General features: G+C 44.9%; 1 protein-coding gene across 2 annotated transcripts in view; it reads right to left on the bottom strand.

Annotated features, from left to right (window-relative positions):
- Positions 1-27,672, bottom strand: part of Thsd4 (thrombospondin type 1 domain containing 4) — a 585,726-nt gene that overhangs the window by 275,022 nt on the left and 283,032 nt on the right. For both annotated transcript variants that reach the window (XM_031346065.1, XM_031346067.1), the window contains exon 7: positions 24,586-24,722. In XM_031346065.1, coding sequence (XP_031201925.1) covers positions 24,586-24,722 — 137 coding nt within the window. The remainder of the gene's footprint in view (positions 1-24,585; positions 24,723-27,672) is intronic.

The raw sequence follows: 27,672 nt of genomic DNA on the forward strand, positions 1-27,672 counted from the left end.
AAAAAAAAAAAGCCTGGGCTGACAAGATGGGCTGGTGGGTAAATTATGCTTTCCACAGGCCTGGCAGTCTAAATTCAATTCCTTGGGGCACTCATGGTAGAAGGGGAAAACCAATTCCTGCACGTTGTTCCCTAACCTCTACATGTGTGCATCATTGCATGTACATGCTATGCTAAGGGTGACAAAGAATGACCCCTTCTCAGTACCATAAAGGTCACAGTTTTTTTTTTCTCTTATAGCATCTAAGGGTGGACAAAAGTTCTCTCTTTATTTCTCTTGTAGAAAGTTCCAGGGTGTCTAGTGTTTTGAGAGGACAATTACGTGGTCATGCCATAGTGACCTCATGCTCTCCAGCTGCTAACAGAGTTCTTTTGGCACCTTGTTTAAGAACAGCTCCCAGAGGTGGGTACTGTGCTTTGATGGGTGAGGAAGTCATGCATGTTCAGAAGTCAGTGAAAACTTATTAAATGCTAGCAGGGCGTGATGGTCTGTGTGGGGTGTTTCACATTCAATGCTGCAGACTGACCTAAGGCAGTCCTTTTTCATATGCATAAGAACATTGATGTTTAGAAAGGGAAGCATGTTCCCTATGATAATATTACTATAAACATTCGAAAATTAAAGACTAAAACTAAATAACCCTTTGAGCTCCAAATCCCAGGGAATTTTCTCTATGTAACAAGATGAACAAACTCTATCGCCGCCTTGTGTATTAATGTCACAAAGTCCTTGCTCCAAAGTTGCGTGGTGTTAGGGTAGTGCTCCCAGACTTGGAAGCCCCTCTGCCAGCCACTTCTACTGGGCTCAAGACCTCAGATAAATTGCTGTGCACTGGGGGGTTCCCACCTATGAGATAGATTAGAATTGTGATACAGTGTCCCTTATAGGCTTGTTTCAGGGTTGGGTGTGCTGGCCCAGGAGTGTGCTCACACCATGAAATTACCATCACAGCCACTCAGTCACCTCAATGGCAGTGATGAGAAAAGGGTTTATTTGTTTGCTTTGTTTTGTTTTCCTGCAGGGAACCTTGTCCCTTTAGCATCTTTACTATCTTACCAAGGGTGGTGATCTGCAGCCCTAGCTAGCGTCCACCTCACAGAGATCCCTCTGCCTCTGCCTCCAAAGCATGTGCATGAATTAAAAGTAAATGTCACCATGACTGGTTATTTCACCAATATATTCAGGTGGAGCCTTTTGCTGTGGGCAAAAATTCTCTCAGTAAGTAGAATAAATTTCTCAGGCCTAGGACAGCCACAGTGTGGGGGAGGGGAAACACACAATGGGAAATTAGATGAGCAAAGAGTGAGGCTGCCTTCAGGCTCTTGGGGTGGCCAATAGGGAGTGTTTCCCATCTATTTATTTAAGTAACCCCAAAGTAAAAGGCAAGAGAGGTCAGAGAGGATAAAAGCATGCCTTCCTCCTATTCACAGGAAACTACAAATTAGCATTGCCACACTCCCTGGGATCCTAAGTAAGGAAGTCAGCCGGGCCTTAGTTTACAAAAGGTCGAACAGGCTAAAAGGTCAGTGGGTTGGTCCAACTGGGCTGAAATGGATGTCTGACTCTGGCAGGTTCACAAAGCAAGGAAACCAAGCTCACAGAGTGTGGGAGGAGTTTGTAACAGCCTGGGTTGCTCAAGAGAAACAATTATCAGGGAAAACTCAAGGCCTTTCGAGCCTGCTTGCCTCAGTCCAGAGCCACAGTGTGGTGAAGACACCAACTGTGCTTTTGACACTTCCTGATTCTCTTTCAGGGCCTACTCCAGCCAATTGTCTGTTCTTTGCCTCTTGTCCAAATTACAGTCCGTATGAGTTACACCCCAATTCATATTTACACCAGGGAAGGGAGCAGGCTGCCAAGGACAACAGCAACATATTACGGCCTGATTTCTGAATCTGAAGGAAAACTCTTAGGGCCAGGGATGAGGCGTGTGGCTAAATGGATGAAATGTGATGTAGAATCAACACAGAAAGCAAGCTCAAGGGATGTCTGTGATGGAGTTCCTAGACTGGGTCAATAGAGGTGGGAAGACCCACACTAAATGTGGGCAGCACCATCCCCTAGGCTAAACACAAAGGGACACCACATGACTAGCTGCCTCAAGATCTCCACGCCAGGCTTTCCCTGCCACTGCAACCATGAGCCGAAATAAATTCATCCTTCCTTAAGTTGCTTTGCCCAGTATTTTGTCACAACAAAAGGAAAAGATACTAATAAAATGGACCTGGCTAAAGAGATGAGCTGCAGTGGTGGGTTAGAAGTCATTAAGATACAGGCTCCTCCCTCTAGGAAGCAAGGGACCTAAAGGAAAGCTGGGTGCTACTTCCCTAAGTTCTCCTCCAAAGCCACACATCACTGAAACACAAGACACCACCCCTAGGTCCAAATGATAAGCCCCTTAATGCGACACTGGGCTGGCTAGCTTTATGTCAACTCGACACAAGCTAGAGTTATATGAAAGGAAGGAACCTCAATTGAGAGAATGCCTCCAGAAGATCCAGCTGTAAGACATTTTCTTAATTAGTGATCAATGGGGGTGGGGGACCCAGCCCAGTCCATAGTTGAGGTGTCATCAGTGGGCTGGTGATCTTGGGTTCTATAAGAAAACAGGCTGAGAAAGCCATGGGGAACAAGCCAGTAAGCAGCACTCCTCCATGGCTACTGCTTCAGTTCCTGCCTGCAGGTTCCTGTCTTGTTTGAGTTCCTGTCCTCACTTCCTTCCACACATGGTGGTGTTTAGTCGCAGCACTGAGAAGCCCTCACTCCCACAGAGGTACATACTTGCACCTTTGCTTCAGTGAGGTGCTGCTGAACACCTCCCTCTCTTCAGGAACCTAGGCTTCAGTCAGATCTTTCTCCTCTCCCAATATGCAGCCTCTCCGCCAAGCTCACCCAGGGAACAGAAGTGGAAAAGGTTTATGTGGGTAAAAAGAAGACACCTTACCATGGAGGGTCCCAAGGGGTCTGGCTTGAAAGAGAACACACAGCTCTCTTCTCTGTCCCTTTAAGTGAGTTTTGGGGAACTTAGTTATTCCAGTGGACTAAGTCTTAGCAATGGATTTGAATTCATTTGGTTGCTCTCTGGCATGAACTGAGTGACAAGGATTGCTGGTAAGAGAGAGAGAGAGAGAGAGAGAGAGAGAGAGAGAGAGAGAGAGAGAGAGGAGGAAGGGGGAGGGAGGGAGAGGGGGAGAAAAGGAGAGGGAGGGGGAGAGAGAGAGTGTCACATGGAGAAAGCCTTTGTTTTAATTTCCAATCACTTTCGGGGCCACTCCAACCGAACTTTAACAGCTGAGCTTTTCCTAGGACATTTTTCCTTTGAACTCTCAGACTTCCCTTTACTGCCGTTGCTGTAATATGAACCAGATTTTTTCCCCTCCCTCTTGTTTGCTTAAAAGGCGTTAACTATAAATTAGAATGTCTGAAGATCGAGGTGTCACTCGTGGGGCCTGGGCTCCTCTGGCCCTGGAACCTCATGGCTGGGAGGGAGGCGAGGTGCCTCTCTCTTTGGCAGCCAGGGTCCCAGGCTGCCTCTCTCTTTGGCAGCCAGGCTCCCAGGCCCAGGCCAGGGATGATCCCACCCTCCCTTTCAAAGCTATCCAGTTACATCAACATACTAACTGCCTTGTTTGAATTGAGCGTTAAACCATATTCCCCTTTCTTTTTTTCTTCAAACTCCTGTCCTAGAGGCACAGAAGGAAGAGTTTTAAACGTACACTTCTGCTGAGCTATTTTCCACTTGATGCCTTTGTTCTAATAACTTTCACCTTATATCTTGCATGGTGTGTATGTGGGGGGGGGGGCACCACACCCATGCATATGTAGGAGGGCAGAGGAAAACACTGGATGCCCTGGTCTGCTAGGTTTTCCCTTAGTCCCTTGAGTCAGGGTCTGAATACCAAACCCTGAGCTATGCTAGTGGGCCAAGAAGCCCAGCCACCTTCCTGTCTCCACTCCCAACAGTGCTGGGCTTCCTGGTATGTGTATGGCCACCCCTGGCTTTTCCCCATGAGTGCTACAGATCTGAACTCAGGCCTTTGTACTTGCACAGCACAGCAAGTGTTCTGACTTGCTCAGCCCCTGTTCTAACCCCAGTGTTAGTTATTAAGATGTGTGTATCAATTAAGAGTCTGATGGGAGCAATTGCCTCATTGCACACACTTCCCTCTCTCCAGATCAGGAAAACAGTCATCCACATACAGTCAATTATGGGAATGTGGCCTAGATGTTTTTATGGTACCCAAGCTCATAGCTGTCACTCAGTTCAAACCGTAGAAAACAGTCATTGAGTAGCAAGGATGTTCAGTGGGTGTGAGTGGGGAGGCAGAAAGTAGAGAAATCTCTGGCATCTTTTCTTCCTTCCTTCCTTTCTTTCTTTCTTTGTTTGTTTGTTTGTTTGTTTGTTTGTTTCTAAAATTTATCTTATTATTTTCTATGTAGATGTTTTACCTGCATGTATGTGTATGTACCACATATATGTCTGGTGCTCAAAGAGCCAGAAGAAGGCATCAGATATCCCTAGACCTGGACATCAGTTACAGGCAGTTGTGGGCTGCCATTAGGGTGCTGGTAATTGATGCTAGGTCCACTAGAAGAGCAGTCAGAGCTTTTAACCTCAAAAGCCATCTTTCTAGCCCTTCCAGTACCTTTTCTTTCTTTCTTTTTAAGTTTTGTTGCATTCTGATGAGAAAAGTTACATGATTTCAATTTATCTGAATTTGTTAACATTTAAAAACATATTTTAAGTAAGTAGAATTAAATCACATTCTTGTTCTCCTTTTGTACCCCAACTCCTCCCAGAGACTTACTTAATACCTACAATATCTTTTTTGTCATATTCTTTAAAATGTATAAAATATTATAACAATAAAATTGAGTATTATAAAAGTTGTTTGATATAAAACAACAATCAATTCAACAGTCTTATGTAGATGCTTATCTACAGCAATACTGAAAATACATGTTTTTCTCAATATAAATTTTAAATAACTCCATACATATTAACTGTATATTTCAAAATAATATATCACTACTAGTATTTTCTTAAATGAACATAAATATATAAAGTCTTTTTGTTTGTTTGTCCAGTCTATTTGGAGTTCCATAGGCTTCTTATATGTTCATGGGCATCTCTTTCTTTAGGTTAGGGAAGTTTTCTTCTATAAATTTGTTGAAGATATTTACTGGCCCATTACCTTGGGAGTCTTCACTCTCTTCTATAACTATTATCCTTAGGTTTGGTCTTCTCATTGCATCCTGGATTTCCTGGATGTTCTGGGTTAGGAGCTTTTTGCTTTTTGATTTTCTTTGACTGTTGTGTCAATGTTTTCTATGGTGTCTTCTGCTCCTGAGATTCTCTCTTCTATCTCTTGTATTCTGTTGGTGATGTTTCCATCTACCACTCCTGATTTCTTTCCTAGGTTTCCTATCTCCAGGGTTGTCTCTCTCTCTGATTTCTTTATTGTTTCTATTTCCATTTTTAGATTCTGGATGGTTTTGTTCATTTCCTTCAGCTGTTTGATTGTGTTTTCCTGTAGTTCTTTAAGGGATTTTTGTGTTTCCTCTTTAAGGGCTTCTAGCTGTTTACCTGTGTTCTCTTGTATTTCTTTGAGGATGCTATTTATGTCCTGTATCATCATCATAAGAAGTGATTTTAGATCTGAATCTTGCTTTTCTGGTGTGATGGTGTGTCCAAGACTTGCTATGGTGGGAGAATTGGGTTCTGATGATGCCCTTGGTTTGTTTTGCTTATATTCTTACACTTGCCCGGCATCATCTGGTTATCTCTAGTGGTACCTGCCCTTGCTAAATCTGCCTCGAGCCTGTCCTTCCCGTGATCCTGGTTGTGTCAGAACTCCTCAGAGTCAAGCTGTCTCTGTGATCCTGTAATTCTGGGATCCTGTGACCCTGGGCTTGTTAGAGCACCTGGGAATGAAGCTTCCTCTGGGTGTTCTGGGACTGGCTGCAGAGTTTGCACCCAAGGTCTGCTCAGGACACCGGCTGGCCCAGACAAAGCAGAAGCAACCCAAGCCATTGGGCTGGCAGAGTTCCTGTGTGCCTGGGTCTGCCTGGTCCCAGTTACTCCCAGTGTTGGGACAGATGTTGTATCCTCCTCACCTATGATCCTCAGCGGTGTGTTAGAGCACCTGGGAGTGGAGCTTCCTCTGGGTGTTGTGGGATTGGCTGCGGAGCTTGTGTGCAAGGTCTGCCCCCTCCAGTATCTTCTCTAAAAGGACATTTAACCTAAATAGCTTGCTCAGGGCTTCCTATCAAAATACCATCCAACTGCAGAGCATTTTTGTGTATAAAAGGCATCTTTTTGAGAGTAGAAGAAGGGGAGGTACAGGGACACAGGGATAGAAAAGCAGAAGCAGAGATTGACTAGCAAGGAGAGGCAGGAGGGAAACCTGGAGACTGCCAGCTATCCACTGTGAATATAGCTAGAGTTACAGAGACCATGGCTGGGAGAAACGAGGTAAGGGCAAAGGGGTTGCCCAAAGCCACGGGCATATTCAGTAACACTATGACCTAACTGGCCAGAAAGAGCCTGCAGAGAAGAGTCAGGACCAACATCTTTCCTCTGGGATAGTACTGTAAGGTTTTCCAGGACTCATACCCCGACTCATCCAGGGAAACAGACAGAGAGTGGAAGGGAAGGGACTTTTGAGTAGGAAGGAAGATGACTGAGAGAGCAGGGTTTCCAAGAGCACGAGTCAGCACAGAAGCGATCTGGAAGTCAGAAACTGACAACTAACTTACTTAAAGAAGAAATAGCATCATTTCTGTAGACCTCATGCCCATATCTACATTACATCTATCAGGTAGAAATAGGGGCCATGAGCAACTTAGTTCACTTTCAAACATGTGCTATCTCACAGACTCCAACGTATGGCTAAGTCCTACTTCTTACTGCTCCTTTGGTGCAGGAATGACTAATTTCATCTCAGATGCTCTGGGACCAGAAACCGCTTGTCTACACAGGAGCAAAATTGGATGTGAACTGGAATGTTCTGGGCCCAGGCTCAGCATGCTTCCTGAAGGTCTCCTGTTCTGCTAGACCCGGTTTTCACTGCAGGCACAGCTCTGCCGGGTGGAAATAAGAACAAGAATGAGTCTCCTTCTGCCTCCTGCAGAGCCCTGGCAGGGTAAGCCCCCTCCCCTTGTCTTCCACTCCAGCTGTTTGGTGGCACTTGAGGCCCTGCAGTGGTGACAGGCACACTCTCCCCCTGAGTTTTCAGACACGCTGCTGGATTTATTTGTCTCAAGTCCAAACCCTCCTTCCTCTATTCCTGCCTTTAATTTCATCTGAGTTTAATATCCATATCTCCCTTAGGCTACTCGCTGCCATGATGGAGAGATGTCCCTTGTCAGAGCCCCATCCACTCTTCCCACTGTGGTATCACTTTGATGCTACATGTAGCTTCTTCCAACTTTTGACCTTAAGTGATTATTTTTTTTTCCCCTTGTCTACAAGGGCTTTTATGAAATGTATTGCAAGCTGACCGCAGAATAAAGTAAAGACTGGTTACTGATATTTCTATTTATTTATTTTTTTAAGAGACAGGCTCTCAGGTATCCCAGGAGGGCCCTGAACTCCTTCCATGGTTGATGATGACTGAGAACTCCAGAACGTCTTTGTAGACAACTACCAAGTGCTGGAATCATTACCACCACATCCTGTTCGTGGGGCATCTGAGCCTGAATCCAGGGCTTTGTGTATGCTAAGCGACCATTCTGCCAACCGAGCTACATCACTGAGCCGCTTCTCCCTTTCTAGTAGTTTTGTCTTTGGGGTGCAAACCAAATCTTCCCAAGGAAACCTTATTCCAAATGTGCTGTCTCTGCTTGAGCCTAGGTTCTCTGGTCAAATTTCATGTCTTGCAGTGGTTCCAGTGCATTTTTGTAATCTAGTTATAGTGATTCTGTAGGTATAATTAATAGCACTGACTGCTGGGACTTTCATGTCAGAACATGGTGAAAATCTTAGTCTATTTATCTTCACTAGTTTCAGTGTGGCAAGCAATAAGACTATCTCAGTCTTCATTGTCTATAAGGTAGACCATATTGTTTTTCTAAACTCAGAAATGCTAATCACCCTTTGTAAGACTGTAAAGTTGTATGGACAAGATCTAGACTGGAACCTAGATCCCTCTTGCTCCATTGTTTACTGAACGGTCACATAGAAACCGTGTACAATAAACCCCAGACACTAAACTATATCCATAGTGTTGGGTAATGATGTGTATTAATGTTGACAGGGAAATTTAAAAGCCAACCCCTTAACTTTGAACAGTACCTACACCCTCACCATCTGCTTAGGAAGCCTTGATATGGCAGGTCTCCTCTGTGATGACTGTGTCAGACGGTGTGACAAATGGAAGAGAGTTCTGAGTGCCTTGCTAGGGCTGAGGCCTCCAGGGAGAATCGGCCAGTCTGGGTCCTGCTTTGCCTGCATGGCTGTAGGGAGGCAGAAGGATGGAGTCTACCCAGGCACTGGATGTGGTTACAGACAGTCCTCAGGTTTCACCACCTCTCCTTTGACCAAGTCCGTTCACCCAGCCACACTTGAGAGCCACTAATACTGAACTTTTCACCACTTTTATTGGAGAATTTGTGAATTCTTAGGCAGTTAAAAGGTATCCCTGTATGAGCTCCACTCAGTGTGTGGGCGCCATCTAGGTGTGAGTGAGGGTGCCTGCAAGGCTCTCCCATAGGCAAAGTCTTTCCTTCAGGTTTCTAGAACTATCCACCCAGAAAAAGCAAGAAGGACCACCACTGACACCCCTATGGTCTGACTGTATCTAGCACTGACACTCCCATGGTCTGACTGTATATAGCACTGACACCCCCATGGTCTGACTGTATCTAGCATGCAGGGTAACTGTGGCTTTCTGATTTTGAAGACTCTGTTATGTGAGGTTGGAAATACAAGTTAATAAATCCAATTGTATGATGTCAAAACATTTTATGTGCACTAAAATCATTCCCCCCCTCAAATGGTGCAAAAGTTCTACCGGAAGTTAAGGATAGGTTGTTTCCTAAATGGTTTGTGTCACCAAAATATCTGATTTTGTCTTGGATGAGTGACATCTCTATGACCCCAGTCTTTCCAGATGTGCTGCCTACATTCTTAGAGTGGTGTATATCCTACTTAGCCTACTCTGTCAGCTTGATACTACCTAGAGTCATCTGAGAAGGGAGACTCAATTGAGAGATTTCCTGTATCAGATTGACTTCTGGAATTATCTGAAGCATGGAGGGTTGTCTTGATCGACATGGGCGGAGGGGGGGCAATCCCACTGTGGGTGGCACCATTCCTTAGGCTTGTAGTCTGGACTATATAAGGAAAGCTAGCCTACAAGTGAGCTTTTTTTTTTTTTTTTTTTAAATGGTTTTGCTTCAACTTCCTGCCCTGATTTTCCTCAATGATGGACTGCAACCTGGAAGTGAAGGCCCAAGAAATTTTCTCCCCTAATTTGCTTTTGGCATGGTGTTTGTCAAAGCAAGAGACGAGAAAGTAAAATAGCAGATCATATGGCACAAGCCATTCTTATAAGGACCATGTATAATCCTTGCCTTTGACATCTTTATAACTGGCTGTTATTTGGTTTCAAGCAAGTAGAAGAAATAACAAAGTTAATCCATCTTAAGACTCTTTGGAGCAGGGCTAGAGAGATGACTGTTCTTCCAGAAGTCCTGAATCCAATTCCCAGCACCCACAGGAGGGCTTACAACCATATATAATTCAACTTTCAGGGGATCTGAAGTTCTTCTGTCATTGTCGAACCAGACATGTATGAGGTTCATAGACATATATGCTAGTAAATATTCACGCACATAAATAAAAATAATAAATCACTTTTTAAAGACTCTTTGGAAGTGATACTACCTAAGTGTAAAAACAACATCCAACTTATCTTGGTCCCTAATAGAACCATGACAATGCCTTGTGGGTTCCAAACAAACAAACCCATGTCTGGTTAATAGAATGCAACTGGGTCTGGTGGGTGGAGGAATCAAGACAGCTGTTGTCGATCCTTGGAAAGACACAGTCTATGGACAGGGCTTATATCAGCGGTTCTCAACATTCCTGACACTGTGATGACAGTTCCTCATGTTGTGGTAACCCCATCATTTTTTCATTGCTACCTCTGAACTGTAATTTTGCTACTGTTATGAATTTTAATGTAAATATCTGTGTTTTCAGATAGTCTCAGGTGACCCTGTGAAAGGGTCATCCCTACCAAGAGGTCATAACCCACAGGTTGAGAATCATTGCCTTAAATCCTTCCTCCTGCTTGGACCTGGGCTCAGTGGGATAGAATAGTCAGCGTGTACTCACGAGACTATGTGGACACACAATGCAAATAGCAGAGTGAGACCCTTGAAGTACCCTGAGCCCATGATGAGTTCCAAGAGCATCTGTCAGCTCAGGGCTGTCCCTCTAGCACTGCCTTTCACATGCAGAATGTGACTCCTCATTGGTAAAAATACTCCAGTGCTTTTCTGTGCCTGGAGGGAGTCTTTTCTAATAGTTCAATTCAGAGTTTGCCATCTGTGGCCTTTCATTCAACCTGCATTGCAGTGTGGGCTTGTGGTAGTGTCCTAGGAACAGTGCTGTTCAAGATAACTCCATCTCAAAGGCTTGGTGGCCTGATGGGGCCAGCTCCATGGTAATGATGACATTATAAAGGGAAGGGTAGTCATAGAAGTCTTTTCAAGGGGGCTCGCTCCTTTAAGTGTCTTAGTTAGGGCTTTACTACTGTGAACAGACACCATGACCAAGGCAACTCTTATAAGGGCAACATTTAATTGGGGCTGGCTTACAGGTTGAGAGATTCAGTCCAGTATCATCATGGTGGGGGCATGGCAGCATCCAGGCAGGCATGGTGCAGGAGCTGAGAGGTCTACATCTTCATCTGTAGGCCTCTAAGAGAAGACTGACTTCCAGGAAGCTAGGAGCAAAGTATTGAAGTCCATGCCCACAGTGACACACCTACTCCAACAAGGCCACACCTCCTAATAGTGCCACTCCCTGGCCCAAGCATATACAAACCACCACAGTGAGCATTTGGGAATTTACTTATCAAGTGCAAAGGAAGGCTCCAGGAGACACCACGGTTGGCAACTCCATGAGGATCTTCTTTCTCTTTGCTGATAGTTTCCTAGGTTTCCACTGCAGGGTCCTTATCTCCTGAGTTCTGGCTATCCTAGATGCCCTTGCTGGTGGCTGGTTTACAGCCAGGCACAAGATGAATGTTCTGTGACAGACAGGTTCCAGGGAGGCTTTCTCCATTTGATCGGAAGATGCTCCAGGTAGAGAGGGCTCTTCCTTTAGATAGACCACAAATCTTCCCAAGGTGCCCCAGACCCACAGCAAACATCCAAAAACTGGCCAGAAGCGAATTCGAGAAGCCTACACCAACATAAGTGGACTAGAAAGGTGAAGGCAAGCTTGTCCTCTGTGATAATGTAACTTGCATTTATCTACTCTGGGGCCAGCAGATGCCAGGCAAGACTGCTGAAGGTTCACAAATCTTGGTGTTTTTCTGCACCTGCAGCCAGACCTAGCAAGGCACTCCAGCACAGTGGCTCCCAGCCCTCCTAACACTGCGACCATTACACAGCTCCTCATGTGTGGTGACCTCCAACTATAGAGATATTTTCATTGATACTTTGGTTTTTTTTTTTTTCAAAGACAAGGTTTTTCTGTATAGCCCTGGCTGTTCTGGAACTCACTCTGTAGATCAGGCTGGCCTTGAACTCAGAAATCCATCTGCCTCTGCCTCTCAAGTGCTGGGATTAAAGGCATGTGCCACCACTGCCCGGCTCATTGCTAGAATGACAGTAATTCTGCTACTGTCCTGAGTTGCCAGGTATACATCTGTGTTTTCTGATGGTCTTAGGTGACCCGTGAAAGGATCGTTTGATCCCCAAAGGTGGGAAGTAAATATAAGGAATTGAGGTTTGATGGCAGAGGCCGAGGAGCTCTGAGCAGACATTCAGAAGTGTATTGCAGAGTTTGGGGCCCAGGAGAGAAGTCTGGATTGCCGAGGTCACACAGATTCTCTTGCTATGGTCCTGTTCTGGATTTTCAATTTTTTCTCTTGAATTCTTCAGAACTTCTTACTTACAATATCTTAGAAGCAAAGGGATATAGGGGTGTTATAGAGCCCAATTCCTGCCCTAATGTTCTGAGTTCCTGAAAGATACACACACACACACACACACACACACACACACACACACACACACAGTCTTTATATCTTAATATGCCTTAAATAGCTTAATGGCTGGGCTCAACCTCTATGTGAAAACATAGATGGGACTTTAAGATTCTCAGGCAATTTGGGGTGCCAAATTAATACAACACAAGCAGCAGTAGACCAAATCCACAACATAGGAGTGATCCTGTCCAAGCCTGTGCTTTATACAAACATCCCCACCTCTGCACCAGCCTATCTAGCTTGTCAGTCTGCCACCTACAGCCTTGACCCCATTAGTGCCCACCACTCTGTCCCATCTGGCCATTCACCACTCATTTATAGTGTATTAACGCAGCTACGGAAAGGGAAGGCATCCCCACACAGGAGAGGGCATGAGGGCATTCCTTGTATTTCTTAGGACCTTTTTTTTTTTTTTTTTTTTTTTTTTTTTTTTTTTTTTGAGACAGAGTCTTATTTATGTAGCCCAGGTTGGCCTTGAATTTACGTAGCTGAGGACATCTTTGAATTCCGGATCCTCTTGGCTCTACCTGGTAGTGCTGGGTTTACAGGCATCTGCTACTATGCCCAGTGCTATGCAGTTCTAGGAATGCTTCCTGCATGCCAGACAAGCATTCTATACGTGAGCAGCATCCCTGGACCTCTTAGTGGGTTTTTTTTTTTGTTTTTGTTTTTGTTTTTTTTTTTTTTTTTTTTTTTTTTTTTTTTTTTTTTTTTTTTTTTTGTCTGTATTGGCTAGAGATAAAAGCTTCGAGCTTGGGTGATTATGGGATTGCCAGGTTTCAAGCTGACAGGGCGTTCCTATCTTTCCCGCCAGCATTTGCCTCAGACCTTCTTTCTTCCAAATAAACAAATAAGCAAGCCCTTGGAGAACATCTGTTGCACACCTTTGAAACATTTGAAACCCCATTTTGCTTAAATCCAACACAGAGCATGCTGGTTAAGTGGTACATACTTCCATAGAGGGAATGGGGCCAACGATGGCTTTGAACATACATTTTAAAAATGCTTTTCAAAAAAATCACAGCTTATGAATGACCCTTTAAAACGAAAACAAAACAAACAAACAAACAAAAACCCAAACAAACAAACAAAAACAAAACAAACAAACAAAAACCCCCAAATCAGGCCAGCACAGTTCTGGAAACTGCCAGCAGGGGGCCCCAACAGTGATAACACACTGGGCTAGGGCTTTATGATACTGCTGTTTAAGGCACCGCTGTTTTGTTCTGTTTTCCTGCTTGGGAACTGGACAGCAAGCTGGATCTAGAGACTTGGACAGAATGGATGGCTCATTCACCTTCTGGTACTTATGAAACCCAGAGAAGTCAGACAAGAAAGGGGGAGGACACAGGGCAGGCCTCTGGGCTCCAGTCCACCCTCTCTCCACTAAAGACATACTTTAATCAAGAAGGAAAATGGAAAACCTTCCACTTTTCCCCATCCAATTTTGTACTTTGAAAGACTTTAAACCTAAAGAAAGTGTGTAGGGACAGCTAGCCTCTCTGCCTCCACTCCTGTATTTTTTGCATATTAATTGATTCTATTCACAATCTCTGCATAGTGATCAATTCTAGCAACAGTTTTTAAGCTCTTAAGATCAAGTTCTGCCTTCAACCTGACCATGGCTTCTCAGGATGCTCAGGTGTGTGAAAGACCTGAAGGGATCATGGGAGACTAATGGGAGCTTAGAGACAGAGAAGCAGAGTAGTGACCGATGCCAGCCAGCCGCCCTGAAAAGCTCCCTCAAAGGCTGCCCGTGTGGGAGATAATGCAGTCTATGTAGAGGGGCTGTTCCGTGGGTCCTCTTCTTCATCTTCTCAATTCCACCCTCCAGAGAGCAACAAGGACCAGAGGAGCCAAGGATCTATGTGCATCTTCTGATTTAATCTTTACAACCTTGCAGGGCTGGTACTGTTACCAACCCCACTTTACAGAAGTGAGAAGTAAGGCTCAGAGTGGTTACACCTGGGAGGGCAGTGCGAATTATCCCTACTGAATGTTAATTCTGTCTGCTCAAGACAAATGGTCCACTCTCCCCTAGGCTGCTCAAGTTCAACTCCCCCACCCCCTGCTCTGTCCCTCCTCCTCCTCCTCCTCCTCCTCCTCCTCCTCCTCCTCCTCCTCCTCTTCCTCTTACTCTAGGACCTTAGCAGCAGCAACTGGCTCCCTTTGTCCAAGCCTCACACATTCTGTATTTCTCCTTAAATCATAAGGTGGTTCCTGAGGCTCTCTGATCCCAGAATCCAGTAGTGGTATCCAGGACAACGTTCATGCCTAGCCACCAGTTATTGCTACCCATTCAGTTGAACTTGGACACATTCTCACACCATCGCTTGCCTTCTGTCACTATGACTGCAGCAATTACCACCACCATCACCCCTGCCCAACATAGTCATTCAGTATTTACCCACACCATGTTGGTCCCACCCCTTCACATGACAATCACGCCAGGGTGCTGCTCTTTGTGGCTCTTGGTGTTGTCATAAGGAGAATTCACTCTTTGAGTTGGAAATTTCCCCAGTTCTTAGCCGCAGAAATCTAGTTGCATTTATTTTATTTTGCTGTATTTAGTCTATTGCCATCTCTCAATGAAAACAGTAATTTATGATAGTTTCCTTCTGGGCTGCTCTAAAGGATGTGCACTTTTGCCTCCGACCACTAGATGTCACTACCAACCAATTCTAGAAAACATCATGCATGAGCCATGTAAAGTCATTGCACCTTTAAGCACCCAAGGTGAGGTGTGACTTGATCTATCTACAGAGACTGAAACACCCAGTAAGACTCAGGCCACTGCTAAAACATTATAGGATCCCAGGTGCAGTCTGGAGCGGGAGGAATCAAATGTCTGTTTTTATAAAGCATCTCCTCACAGACAAGAACTCACCAAGCACCACTAACTCAGCAGGCATTGTGTGATATTTTATATTGCATTTGAAAGTTCACATTGTGGGAGCTGGAGAGATGGCTCAGCGGTTAAGAGCACTGACTGCTCTTCTGAAGGTCCTGAGTTCAAATCCCAGCAACCACATGGTGACTCACAACCATCCATGAGATCTGGTGCCCTCTTCTGGGGTGTCTGAAGACAGCTACAGTGTACTTACATATAATAAATAAATAAACCTTTAAAAAAAGAAAGAAAGAAAGAAAGAAAGAAAGAAAGAAAGAAAGAAAGAAAGTTCACATCGTGAGCTGAGCAGTAGTGGCGCACGCCTTTAATCCCAGCACTTGGGAGGCAGAGGCAGGCGGATTTCTGAGTTCGAGGCCAGCCTGGTCTACAGAGTAGGATAGCCAGGGCTATACAGAGAAACCCTGTCTTGAAAAATTGAAAAAAAAAAAAAAAGAAACCCAAGACAGGGTTTCTCTGTGTAGCCCTGGCTGTCCTGGAACTCACTCTGTAGCTGGCCTCAAACTCAGAAATCTGCCTGCCTCTGCCTCCCAAGTGCTGGGATTAAAGGCGTGCGCCACCACTGCCAGGCTGGACATTTTTTTAATGTGATTTGCAAGAATGTTTTTAGAAGGCGGGGCTAGGTGGCCTTTTGAGCTGGGCGGGGCCAGGTGGCCTTTTGAGCTGGGTTTTCACTGGTGGGGTTTTCTTTTCTTTTGGAGCAGAAGTTTAAAATGTCGTGAGTGGTGTATTGATCGGGATTTTTTTATGATTAAGGATTTTATATCATAGGGCTTCTACACTGTGATGTTATTCAGAATTCTCAAGCTGGATATGGTTGTATGAGCTTCTAATTCTAGCACTCAGGGGGCTGAGGCAGGAGGATCAGGGGGCTGAGGCCAGCAGAGATATGTAGTGAATACCCCCTCTTGTGTTTCTAATAGTAACAAATGGCTCTATGCATTTATGCTCTTATATTTTATATTAATCCACTTGGAATTGTCCCACGTGTCTTGTGAAGTGTAGATTTTATTTACTGTTTTTTTGTGTGGCCACTCAGTTACACTTTTCCTGTTGTCGATGTTCTTTGGGACTTTTGTTACTGTAGGTACATATATGATTTGGATTTTCTGTGCTACTCTGTTAGAGTATTTCTTTATTCACACACCCATACTGCACACAGGCATTTAAGGTTAGGAAAGACAGCCTGCTCTGGGCCCTGATTTCCCTTCATGATGCTTTTGGATATGGCATTTTTCACAGTGCCCCTTAGCTCCTTAGTCCTACCCTGCATAGGTCTCTGTCATGCCTTTGGGGGACAGAATCAATACCAGGGCAGATGGTAGGTACCTGTGCTTGGTTTAGGGACAGGACCTCAGTGGAGGCTTCCCCTGTTTTCTGAGCACTAAGTATCAGGCACTGCAAGATCCTTATCTCTTCAGAAACCCATGGAAAAGGCCCAGAACCTTGCTCTCTCTCATGTACTCTAGTCCAGGAGAGGACATCAGGACCACACTAGAAACTCTAGACATCTTGTCCCTAGTCTTACCCACAGACCTGTTTTGATATTGGATATCCTAGATGGCCTCAAATTCTATTCTGGACTCATTATGCCATCCTGTTTCCAGGGGAGTCTGTCAGGGTCTAGACAATGACTTAGTGGAGGTTTCCATTGCTAAAGCCAGCACATATCCAGGAAAATGGAGAGGCTTCTTTAGCTAAAGATGGCCCCATCCTTAGCTAAGGATGGCCCCATCAAAAGGCCAGATTAACTATGGGCAGAGAGCAGGGCAAGCACAGACCAGGTACCTCAGCATCTGCCAGCCCGAGTACCTCATGGGGGCCAGGTCTCCCCATCCCACAGCAGAGGTCAACAGTACTGTCTCCACTCATTACCTGGACCCATCCTCCTCAGACACCTCCCTGTGATGCACCACTTAATATGGCTTTCCACAATCCTTCCTGCTTTCAGGACCCTGGTAACTGCCAAGAACGCATCCAACTTTGTAATTCTTTTGCCACTCAACTGGTTTTTTTATTACTTTTTCTGCTAGGCTTCAAGCTCAGTGTGGTAGGAGCCATGTTGGTCTTTTCCACTGCTTTAGGGCTAGTGTCTAGCCCCAGCATGAGGCAGAAATCTGCTAGCTGTTGAATGGATAATTATGTGTAGTATGAGGACATCTAAGAATATGTGATAGTGGGTAGGCAAGAGTAATAGAGGAGGTAACTGAGGAAGACAGCAGCGATGTCTCAGTACCTGGGCCTCCTGGTCAAAATGGCTAAAAAGCATTTAAGCCGCAGGCTCATTGCTCCTGTATACCAATGACTAAGCTATCAGGGCGTTTTCCCATACGCATGTATTGAGGAAGGTCTATATCCTCAAAAGAATTGGACTTCAACTTAATATCATTTGCACTGGGATCCTAGCACCTCCTTTACCTTTAGCGGATTTTCTATAAGATCTTGAGAAGAAACTCCCTAAAATGGATAACCTAGCCACCATGATTTAAAAGGGCAAAGGGTGGCCTCATGCCATGAATATGCGACCTGCCACATCAATATTCATAAAAAATTCTTTAACATTCACGACACAGAATCCACTGGGTTGCTACCCAGATTCTTTCTCTTTAGAGTGTTTGCTTTGCTACATGAACTAGCTTCTGCTTTGACTGTCTATGTCTCTAGACTGAATTCTTTCCTTCAAGAAGATAAGACCCAGAGACCCCAGTAATGTCTCTCTTTCTCTCTTTCTGTGTATGCATAAGTAAAACCAAGCATATATTAATCAAGAAATCAAGGCAGATTTTAATATGTTAGGTAGCTGTCCAATTGGTTAAACACGAAAGAATACCTAATAGAAAAGAAATACATAACTAGGGAGATATCAGGTTTATGTTCAGTTTCAGCTTTAAACATGTTTAAGGCAGATTGCCACAGGCAACGCCTCATTTGCTGGAGTCCTGAGAGCTTGGTTCCCCTGCACGTCTCCACACACAGGCCCTGCAAGCTACTCTTGTATTCCTGACTAAAGAAAGTTCTTCCTCTTCTTGGACTGTATGAAGCCTTAGGAAGGATGCATGCCGTGGTGCAGTGAGGGGAGGAGGCACCCGTCCAGCCACTGGATTGGCAGAGTCAACACTGATGATGTGATGCTGTGGCCAGTCCCACTTGCATCTTTCAGATTTTTAAAAGGTCCCCAAAACAGAGTTGTAAAATTACACCCTCTGTAATGTCGTTCTTTATTCTATTTGGAAGAGGAGAATCAACACAAACTTCTTAGTTTGTCTATCCTTCATATATTTAAGAGCATTTACTGAATAATGTATACATTTTATTAAGCACTGAAGATAAAATATGTATAGTCATGTATCACACACATACACACACACAGATACACACACAGACACACACACACACACACCATACTCTCCCGGGTTAGGCACTCAGGCACTGTTAACATAGCATGATGGGCTTTTAACAGCCACCACACCACGAGTACCATTAAAATGATTTTCTTGGAGTAGCAATCAGAGGAAGTGCCCAGTGGGGCTCAGAGGCCTGGCATTCAAATAAATGAGAAGTCCTACATCCTAGCTCAAGACTGAGTCATGCAACTGTCTATAACAAATTACCCAGATCAATTAGTCAAGGGACAGTATAATTCTAAGCAGGTTCTCCATGAAGCTGGTGGGATGGCTTAGGGGTAAGAGGTGCTTGCTGCCCAATCTTTTGACCCGAGTTCAATCCTCCAGAACCCACATGAGAAAAGGAAGGAACTGATTCTACAAACTAAAGCTGGTAAGTAAAAGAGAGGAAGCAATTTGGAGTAAATGGGCAGAGACATAGGCGTGCACACTAACAGTCCCAGGGCTGGGAAGGCAGAGATAGGTGGAGAGCTGGAGCCTCCTAGCCTGTCAGGTTAACCTTAACAGTGAATGAGCTCCAGGTTAAGGAAGAGAGCCTGTGTCTCCAAAACTAAGACAGAGAGCAACTGAGGAAGATAAGTTTGTCAACCTCCAAACTTACACACACACACTGAACATACACATACACACACACACACACACACACACACACATACACACACACACACATACATACATACATACACACACACACACACACCTGAACATACACACACACACATACACACACACACATACACACACACACATACACACACACACACACACACACACACACACACACATACACACACACCCCAAACTAAAAACTCCAGAGCATATAACATAGGGCTTAGCGCACAGCAACCCTCAGAGGGCTCTTTGCCAGAGCTTGCCCTGGTGGGATATTGAAGTAGCCTGTTCTTTGCAGAGTGTCTACTCCTGGACTGTTCCTTTGTGACCAAAGATCTTATAAGTGACAGTGACTGGTGACAGTGACCCCTGACAGAGAAGGTGGTGGGCCTTGTGGGCCTGTGGGCCTTTTGAACCTCAGGCCCGGAAGCCTGTGTCTTCTGAACAGATAGTTACCAACTTGTTGCCAATCCTTTATTCAATGTGACCAGGTTCCCTTGAAGCCAGCCTGACCTTTGAGACTAAGTTTCATCTCATTTTCTTAAGGTATGATCAAAAAAATAATATCTATAATCAAACTGAAAACTCAGTTTTTAAAGATGAAGTTCAAAGTTAAGGAAAGCAAAGCTTATGTCCAACCCACTTGACGAAATGCTTAAGGGTAGATGCTGTGTTTGGGCTCCCTGATTGTTTTACCAAATGTTGTGGTATTTTCACACATGGCGGCTACGATTGGACAGGGTTGGAACCATCTCAGAGATCTCTCTGAAGACTGGACAGATAGTCCCACTGATGTAGACAGGGAAGGGCTGGGCTCTATGTGACCACCTTTTCCTTCTCTGACCTTTAAGAGACAGGGTGGCCATCGCCCTGACCTTTAAGGCCTATGTGTAGTCACTGGCATGGGAAGCACCATCTGAGATCCTTTGATCTTTGTCAAAGTGGAAGTATCACCCAGCACTTAGGGGCTAGAGACAGACTCCCATTTTCTCTTGTGCCTTAGTTCCTAGGCAGGCAGTCCTGCTAGCTTCCTTCCTACTCTCAGGAACTCTAGCAACCATGTAAACACAGGCTTTATGGAGAGCTGGATTAGGCACTAAGTGTGTATGAGTTGGCCCTGGCCCTTCATTTGCCCTGGGGTGGGAAAGAGAGAAGTCTCCCCTTGCTCTCCTGCATGCTTACGTTAGGTTTCTACTTGAGTAAGGCTTGCTCTCCTGCATGCTTACGTTAGGTTTCTACTTGAGTAAGGCTCGGCACCTCTTAGACATCTATCTATATCGATCAGACTAGTCCTGGATTCACCATCTTCCTGCCTCACTCTCTGAGGCTCTGGGATTCTAGCAGTACACCATCACACTCCATTTCTCACTAACTTTGGTTAGGGACCTGGCCTTTCCTTTTTATTTCACATAACCAGGAGGGGCTCCATAGGATAATGGCAGAGGAGACAGACAAGTGTATCCCAGGGAGTGCTGTCCGCAGGGGATAGCTTTCTCAGCTGTGTGTCAGGGAGGCAGAGATGTCATGAGAATTCCAGGCTTGGAATCCAATGTTCAGAAGGAACCTACACATTATGAGAATGGGAAGCAAATTCACTTCTGGTTGTCAAACTGGTGTTCCAAAGGACGATGTCATCAGTCAGTGCCTTTAGCCATGTCAGGAAGAGAATTTCAAGTAACAGTGCAGGAGGAATGGGGAACCTAGGAGAGTGGTCCTGGCAGCATCTGCTTCCTGCTAAAACACTCCCATCCTAGATGCACAATGAGATCTTTTCCAGCCATCAAGAAGAATGGAGTTAGGAGTTAGGTTGATTGCAGGAAAACATGCACAACTAGAGATAGTCACGTTAAGCTAATTAAGATATATTGCTGGTGTCTTCTCTCATTTCTGCATCCTAAACATTATAGATGCGTAATATCAAGTGTATTCATAGCATATAAACAGAAACCATAATATTTAGGGGGAAGAAAGGAGGTATGGGAGGGTCAAGGGGAATATGTTTACAGCATATCATGTACATGCATATGCGTGTATATGTGTATGTATGAATATCTATTCAGAAAAAAAAAGATACAGCCTAGAAAATAGCCAGCTTAGTATTTTATTATCTTCACATTGCTGTGAAGTGGCTTTAGAGTTATTTATTTATTTATTTATTTATTTATTTATTTATTTATTTATCTATTTATGCACGCATGTGAGAGGTGGGGAGGGTGCATGCATGGTGCTCCTGTCCGGAGGTTAAAACTGCAAGTTGTGGGAGTCAGTTTTCTCCTTATCTGACTGAACTCAGAGCCAGCAGCGGTGATGTGCTTTTTCCCCAGTGAAGAGAGCACTGTGCCCCTCCCCCAGGTCCTCCCGCTGCCCTATTTACATGGCTGGCCCTTTGCTAACGGTATCCCTTCGAACCCTGCTACCTAGTATATGATCCAGAACCCAGCCGCATCTGCATCACATGGAGTCCACAGGTGAAGCAGACTGTCCCGCCCTTCCGCAGAACTCCTGAACCAGCATGGCCTGACTCTGGGCTTTCACACTCTAGTGTAAACACTACCCTGGGAGGCGATATGAATCTCACCAATCTATAATCTACCACACACACCATAAAAAGGTTTAATATCAGCACATAGGAAGCTCATGTGGAGAAAAAGGATATATGTGTGTTAAACCATGATAATAATATGTAAAATGCCAGCATGCTTACTGAGAGCCAGGCAGAATTACAAAGCTATGTCTCTTCATCTCAGCATAGGGGCTAAGTACACCTACCCTGACATCATACAGTTTTTATATTGACATGACACAAGCCACAGTCCTTCTGGAAGAGACAACCATAACTGAGAAAATGCTGCCACCAGATTGGCCTGTAGGCAAGCTTGTGGGGCATTTTCTTAATTAGTGAGTGATATGGGAGTGCCAGTATAGACAGTGCTACTCCTGGACAGGTAGCCTTGAGGCTTATATAAGAAAGCAGGCTGAAGGCCAGGAGGTGGTGGCTTATGCCTTTAATCCCAGCACTTGGGAGGCAGAGGCAGATGAATTTCTGAATTTAAGGCCAGTCTGGTCTACAGAGTGAGTTCCAGGACAGCCAGGGCTACACAGAGAAACCCTGTCTCGAAAAAAAAAAAAATTAAAATATCAAAAAACCAAAAAAACAAACAAAAAGAAAGCAAGCAGGCTGAGAAAGCCATTGATGGCCAAGCCTGTAAGCAGCATTCTTCCATGGCCTCAGATTTAGTTCCTGCCTTGAACTCCTGCTCTGGCTTCCTCGGATGAAAAACTTCAGACTGAAAGCAGAAATAAACACTTTCCTCCCCAAGCTGCCTTTGGTCCTAGTGTTTTATCATGCAATAGAAATCTTACCCAAGACAAGCTCCCTCCTAACCCTGCCAAGGACACAAAGGGGCACAGAGAGCTTAAGGAACATTATCAGAACCATACGGTAAACCAAAAAAGACAAGATTTGAACTCAGGGAGACTGACTCCAGAGAACGTATCTCCGTTATATCTGTGGTATGTGGTATGTGATATGTGTTGCTCATGGAGATCAGAGACCATCACTGGGATGTCTTCCTGCCTCTTTGGGGACATAGCCTAACTCTTGGGCTCTTCCAAAGGCATTCTATTCACACTGATGTTAAGGAGAGTGTCTGTCTCTCTCAGCTTCTTTTCATTCTCTCTCTAAGATGACCAGTAATGCAATTCTTTAGCATCTTATTTTAAATATTCTCATCAAAACAGCACTGGAAGATGCGTGCTCTCTGCATATGAACGTTAATGTAATTCTGGAAACTGAGAATGTAGGAATTTTTGTAAAAGTCGGGTGCTGGGACTAAATTCTACAGAAAAGTAAATTCCTACCAGCAAGGGTTTCTCTTTTTAAAAATAATAGTTTTGAAGCCTTTTGGGATGGGGCACTGAAGAGATGGCTCAGTGGGTGAAATACCTGCTATAGACGCAGGAAGGCCTGGATTTGGGTCCTCAGCATCCACATAAAGCCAGATGTGGAAGGACATGTTTGTAACTCCAGCATCCTATGGTGAGATGGGAGAATCTTAGGAAGCTTGGACCAGCAGGGCTGGAACACCAGCAGGAACAACAAGAGACCTGTCTCAAAACAAGGTAGAAGGCAAGGCCTGACAGCAGAGGTCGTCTTCTACCCTCCACACACATGTTATGGCAGAGCTGTGCGTCTGCATCCACACCCATAAACACACACACACAGAGGGTTTTTGTTGTTGTTGTTCTTTGGTTTTTTTTTTTTTGAAGTGATGAGGGAGGAGATTGTACATAGAGATATATAAATCATACTTTATTAGCTCTGATATTAAACATACAGAAATTTACATTTGAAAACATAATAGCCAAAGGGCTGGTCCTCTGATGAAAGTCAGCACTGCCAGACATGACACATTAGCTGAGACAGCACTGCAGCCTGTCTTGTGTGGCTACAATTAGACCCTAGCTCCAGAGAAGCAATTATAGATGAAAGAAGAAAAGAGGGCCAGGTAGAGACACACATGGTTATGAGGCTGGTGTTTGCATATTTAAGGTGAATGTTGTTAACTAAGTGGTGCTTTTTGTAACCATGGAACATCTCCACTGAATGTGGGTGGGGGATTTGTGGAGTATGTTAGCAATGAGGCACATCCATGGACAGCTAGAAGTGACTTCATAACAATCAGCATCTTTACAGCCCACTCTTGGGGAACCCAGTGACAACACACAACGTCTCTGGCGACCCAAGAGGTAACAGCATTGCTCCTGTGTCCCTTTGCACATGTGCTATGGCCCCTGCCACGTGACACTTTGCGCATGCACCACAGGCCCAATAAAAGCCTTGTTCTCCCTGCACCTCCTCTCTTCTCTCCTTCTCCCAGAGGCTGCCTCTATTTCCCCTCCCAGTAAAGCTCCCACAAGAGACCTGCTGCATGGGGATTTGTTTGGGGCACGCCACTTAGTTCTTAGTAGATTTCAGAAGCCTGAGGAGATGGGACACTTCTTGTTTAAAGTCCATCATCGGCTACAAAAGGCACTCAACAACTTTCCATTGGAAGCCTGTCTCACAGGGGAGGCAGGCTAATACACACCATTCTCTTAAAATGCCACCTGTGCATTGGTGCCATCCATTTCCAACTGAGACTGCTATGCTGGTTCTACAAACCCCACTCCACAGACTGGGAAGGAGCACCCAACCTCACCAGAAAGACTGTCAAGTACCAAGGCCACTGTGAAGCACACAGTGTGAACATAAACATAAGACAATTGAAAAGCTAGCATGACACAGGGTGACTCAAAGATCAAAAGCAGGGAGTTGACAAGCTGGTCCATCTCAGCCCACTGCCCCAGAGCTCACAACTCCAGGCCATCCCTTCCCTGGGAAACCATCAATCACAGATTAAATAATCCAACCCCCAAGTCTAGCCACACTTACCTTACACTGCCCCGACACACAGATCGCCGTGCCGTTCTGATCACAGGGTGTGCCATCAATGACCCTCTCGGCTTGCCGTACGTAGAAGCGGTAGCCTGTTGCTTGGCAGTTCAGCTCACATTTGCGATTACCCTTTACTAGAGAGAGAGAGAGAGAGAGAGAGAGAGAGAGAGAGAGAGAGAGAGAGAGAGAGAGAGAGGGAGAGAGAGAGAACACAAAGATGAGGTTTGAACGATCTCATCTCTTTAGAATCCAATTTCACCCTTCCACCTATATTATTCGTGGAGATAGACTTCATATTGTTATGAACTGACAGTTTTGATCAAAGTGGGGGTGAGTATACATAACATAAGGCTATACTATCAATTGCCATAATCAAATTTTAAAACATTTTCATCACCCCCCAAGGAGCCTTATGCCTGTGAGCTACCTCTTCAGTTTATCCTTCCTCCAGAGTCTGGGAGCCACCAATTTACTTCCTGTCTATAGATCTATCTGTTCTCATGTACAGCAAGCTGTAAGAAAACAATCTAGAGAAGGCTTTGCACCTTCACCTACTGGTGTACGGTAGAGATTGGACGCTAACAGGACACTATGAAGGAATTTTAAAAGGTCTCACCACTGCAAATAAGATTCTAGTTTGCTTTTTTTTTTTTTTCCTTTTTTTGCTACCTATGCTTTTCATTGTTGCAGAATTCTGTGCAATCTTTAAGCTTTGCTATGCTTTTTTTCTTAGGACTTTAAAAACTACATGGGGAACTGGGGATATGACTGGGAATGGGATCATTTGATAGAATTTTTGCCTAGCAAGCCTGAGGCCCTGGGTTTGATCCCTAGCATGGCATAAACAGGACATAGTGGTTCATGCCAAGGTCATCTTTATGGTTACGTGGTGTGCTGGTCAGAAACATCTGAGAGGAGGGAACCTCAAACTGAGAAAATGCCTTCATTGGACTGTCCTGCCCGCGGGTCAAAGTGGGGCTTTGCTTTTCACTGATTGATGACTGAGGAGGGAAGATGAAGGACAGTGTGAGCAGGGCCACCCCACAGCAGGCAGTTCCGAGAAGGTAGCTGACTGAGCCCGGAGAGCAAGCCAGTGAGCAGTGTTTCTCTGTGGTCTCTGCTTCAGTGCCTGCCTACAAGTTCCTGCCTCAAGTTCCTGTCCTAACTAGCCTTCAAAATGGAGTGTAGGATGAAAGATACCACAAACTCCTTCCTCCCTAAGTTACTTTGCATGATAGTCTTTATTACGGTAGCAGGAAGCAAACCAGGATGCTTGTTGAGTTTGAAGGCGTCTTGGACCATGTGAAGTCCTATCTCCTAAACAAACACGCAAACAAAAAGACCTACATGGTTGTATCACCTTTATATTCTTGAATTTTGCTTAGTTATTTGTTTGCTTGCTTATTTAATGCGCTTGAGTGTCCTTGCATGCACATGCTTTTCCAGATATAACGGAGGCTGGAAGGCCTAGCCTAGATGGTATCATGTCCTGAGCTGGGAACATGAGAGTAGAAAGTGAGTTGTGTACCATGCTTCTCTCTCTCTTTCTCTTTCTCTTTCTCTTTCTCTTTCTCTCTCTCTCTCTCTCTCTCTCTCTCTCTCTCTCTCTCTCTCTCTCTCTCTCTCTCTCTCTCTCTCTTTCTCTCTCTCTCTCTCTCTGCTTCCTGACAGGGGTGCCATGGCTGCTGGACACTCTTTCCCACCTGATCAGCTACACCCGCAAAGCGATAGGCTAGAAGAAAAACTCCCCTTCCTAAGTTGCTTTTGTCTCTCTTTTTGTGCTAGCAACAAGGAAAGTAACAAACACACACTTTGTCTTCTCCTCACCCACCCACCTGCAAACTGTATGTCCCCACCCCTGACTCTTTAGATTTTTGTCACTTTACTCAGAGCCTGGTACACAGTAGGTGCTCAATATGTGCTAACTAATGTAACAAGAAACAGTCTAGTTGTTTAAAAGAAAAAAAGATGGTTAGGCAAAATATATTTCATATCTAAAACAGACAAGCCAAGCACACACTGATTTTTAAAACCTGCTTCTTAAGACGATATATATTCTATGCTTAGTCACAGACAGCACAGTTGGGGTCATGCCTCTGTCTAAAACAAAGATTATTGGATATCTTAATATTGGCTTTCCCCTACACAACGCAATCATCATGCTTTCCCTAGAGGGGCTGTCTGCCTGTCATAGCAATAAGGTTCTTTATTTTGTTCCAGAGCCATTGGATCCGCTAACAGGAAAGGACAGGGGGGCTCTGGGACCACAGGGTTCAGGGAAGGTCAAGTCCTCTGTGAGCTCTGGGCTGTAGCATAACAAGCCTAGAGCCTGCTTTCCTGCTTGGCTACACAAGAATTGAAAGGGTGAGTGTGGAAAACTATCCTGGCAGAATACTGAATACCAAGATGGAAGCATCTTTGGGGATTTCCCTAGATCAAATTGATCCAGGGGCTGAAGGGATGGCTCTATGGTTGAGTGCTTGACGGGCAGACAGGGGTGGGGTGGGGGTGACGCTGCGTTTTACAGCCAACACTGAAAAAAGGGGGTAGTGGTGGAGGTAGGGGAAGGCAAGCCCAAGAAAGGCTCATCACGTGGATGCTACACCTGAGTGCGGTGACCACAGAGGACAAAGAGGATCCTTGACCCTTTGGAGATGGAACTCCAGGCAGTTGTGTAGGCTGGGAACCACACTCGGGTCCTCTGCAAGGACAGTAAGCTCTCTTAAGCACTGAGCCGTCTCTCTAGTCTCATGACTTGCTTTCTTATTTCATCCCTTTCTTTTAGCTCCCTACTCTGTAATGAGCTAGCCAGTGCTGTCCAGGTGCACCACATTTTAAATAGGAAATGTGGCTGTGACAGGCATGTGACGGGTGAGAGTTTGAGCTTTTTACTTTTTGTGGCCTCATCCCAGAGATTTCCATCCTTTGGGATACAATCTACTGCAGCTATGCTTTTTCTGCTTTCTTCCTCCTCTTCTTTCTCTTCCTCCTCATCCTCTTCTTCTTCTTTTGGTTTTTTAAGAAAGGGTTTCTCTGTGTAAACCTCGTGGTCCTGGGACTAGGCCTCAAACTTAAGAGATCTGC

This window comes from Mastomys coucha, unplaced genomic scaffold (genome assembly GCF_008632895.1).
Source record: "Mastomys coucha isolate ucsf_1 unplaced genomic scaffold, UCSF_Mcou_1 pScaffold23, whole genome shotgun sequence".
Taxonomy (NCBI): Eukaryota; Metazoa; Chordata; class Mammalia; order Rodentia; family Muridae; genus Mastomys; species Mastomys coucha.